This window comes from Diplotaxodon limnothrissa, linkage group LG12 (assembly GCF_057381915.1).
Source record: "Diplotaxodon limnothrissa isolate DT_005_m linkage group LG12, D_limnothrissa_male_GT1.1, whole genome shotgun sequence".
Classification (NCBI taxonomy): domain Eukaryota; kingdom Metazoa; phylum Chordata; class Actinopteri; order Cichliformes; family Cichlidae; genus Diplotaxodon; species Diplotaxodon limnothrissa.
Window position 1 is genome coordinate 39,396,242 of NC_140607.1, and position 2,500 is coordinate 39,398,741.

The window sequence follows — 2,500 nt, forward strand, 5'->3', positions numbered from 1 at the left end:
GAGGAAAGTGAGGACAGAAACTAAACGTCAGTGTGAGGTAGGGCTGGGACGGCGCGTCGACGTAATTACGTCAACACGTAAAATACGCAAAAAACGTGTCGATGCGTCGTCACTTTCAAAACGGACATGGCGGCAGCGAGTAGCGGCAACATGAATGAGGCAGCCGCAGTCGACTTCAATCACTCCACCCGAACACGCAGTTCTACAGTATGGGCATGTTTTTATTAAAAGGTGTCCAGATGAAGAAATTTGTGTTTTTCATTGAGATACATAAATTAGTAAATGTGAAGTTGATACACAAATAATGGGGAGAGAATCGAATCAAAATGAATCGTCGAATCATCGATTAGGAAAATAATCGTTTTGCCCTGGTGTGAGGATCACCGTCGCGCTGCAGCGATGAGTTCATGTTAAACATGGACCGTCCACTGTGCGTGTCCTTAACAGGAAGTGGCTGTTGGCTGTGTGGTCAGCGGCACTCAAACAGGAAAATCCAGCTGTTAGCCGTGATGTTCGGGTTTGTAAAGCACTTCATGAACGAGTCCTGAGTCAGGTGACAGGCCTCCTCTCAGCTGATGCGATGTTTTGTGCAGTAAAATCTTCGCGTTCCCGACACGTGCACACCAAATGATGTGTTCAGTTCTGAGGCTGTGGCAAAGGATCTGAACTTGTTTACAGAGCAAACTGAACTGATTCGTTTCCCGTCTCCTCCTGCAGACTCTCACCAGACCGAGCACCTGTCCTCCTATCAGCTGACTGTCCCTCGACCAATCGGAGGCAGGCTGAGGAGGGACGTGAATGGAAGACTGCCCAATCAGGTCTGGAGGTTTTTATTTCTAGTTCATTTCCACTTACCTGTTTCCAGATCACACAGAGAAGTTCACGTAAGACGATGATGAGAGCACACAGGAAGCAGCGCTGCTAGCTCCGGGTCAGAACCAGCCATGGAATCGTAGGCGGGCAGACTCCATCTTTGCTGGTCCATCACACGAAGAAGCTCAGATTATTGTGACCCCAGTCTGCGTCAGGCGAGCTGCTGACTCCAAACTGATGGATCGTGTTGTTTGACTGATGTGACTGTGCACACAGATTTTAAACATTAGCTTTAAACCGTGTTTGGCTCGCCACGAACACAACGTCCATGAAGCAGCACGCCTGCAGGCTTCGTTTAAACACGCTCGCTGCGCCCGCGCTGCTGTCCCTCCCTGCATGCTGCAACATGCTCACACACACACGTACGCACACACACACACAGACACACACGATGACACACTCTGCTGGCATGTGCAGTCTGCTCAGAGATAACACCCCTGTGAAAGTGTTGTGGAGACATGAGTGTGTTTGCAGTCTGCAGATGTGTGTGTGTGTGTGTGTGTCTGTGTGTGTGTGTCTGTCTGTGTGTGTGTGTGTGTGTGTGTGTGTGTCTGTGTGTCTGTGTGTGTGTCTGTGTGTGTGTGTGTGTGTGTCTGTGTGTGTGTGTGTCTGTGTGTGTGTGTGTGTGTGTGTCTGTGTGTGTGTGTGTGTGTGTGTGTGTGTGTGTCTGTGTCTGTGTGTGTGTGTCTGTGTGTGTGTGTGTGTCTGTGTCTGTGTGTGTGTGTGTGTGTGTGTGTGTGTGTGTGTCTGTGTGTGTGTGTGTCTGTGTCTGTGTGTGTCTGTGTGTGTGTGTGTCTGTGTGTGTGTCTGTGTCTGTGTGTGTCTGTGTGTGTGTGTGTGTGTGTGTGTGTGTCTGTGTCTGTGTGTGTGTGTCTGTGTGTGTGTGTGTCTGTGTCTGTGTGTGTGTGTGTGTGTGTGTCTGTGTGTGTGTCTGTGTCTGTGTGTGTCTGTGTGTGTCTGTGTGTGTGTGTGTGTGTGTCTGTGTCTGTGTGTGTGTGTCTGTGTGTGTGTGTGTCTGTGTCTGTGTGTGTGTGTGTGTCTGTGTCTGTGTGTGTGTGTGTGTGTGTGTGTGTGTGTCTGTGTGTGTGTGTGTGTGTGTGTGTGTCTGTGTCTGTGTGTGTGTGTGTCTGTGTCTGTGTGTGTGTGTGTGTGTGTGTGTGTCTGTGTCTGTGTGTGTGTGTGTGTGTGTGTGTGTGTGTCTGTGTGTGTGTGTGCTCAGCTCCAGTCTAACACTTCCACCTGGAGTAAATCTGATCGTGTGGGTGTGTCGCTGCTCGCAGAGACTCGTGGCTAACGCGTCGCTGTGCTCGGCGCCGATTATCCTCCAGCTGTGTCACAAACAGCTGATCATTCCCAGGATCGTGTGATGTGAGCGTGCTCGCATCACCACGTTTTTCCACGTTTTACTGTGTGAAACTGTTGAACGTGAACTTTCTTTGAAACTCGTCAGCATCGCCCACTTCCTGTGGAAACAGCTGACGGGGGAAGAGCTCACCTGTGGAGCCACGTCGGACAAAAACAGGGCGCCACAGTGATGACCTCACTGCTCTCGGCGCCGATGGCTGCCTCGGGGTTCGTGGCCCACAGAGGAGCTGAGAACGGATACCCGCTGCCTGCACAGGTACAT

General features: G+C 50.8%; 1 protein-coding gene across 4 annotated transcripts in view; it reads left to right on the forward strand.

The window, feature by feature from the left end:
• Positions 1-2,500, forward strand: part of adam9a (ADAM metallopeptidase domain 9a) — a 25,199-nt gene that overhangs the window by 6,883 nt on the left and 15,816 nt on the right. For all 4 annotated transcript variants that reach the window (XM_085367638.1, XM_085367639.1, XM_085367640.1 and 1 more), the window contains exon 2: positions 718-818. In XM_085367638.1, the coding sequence (XP_085223764.1) occupies positions 718-818 (101 nt within the window). The remainder of the gene's footprint in view (positions 1-717; positions 819-2,500) is intronic.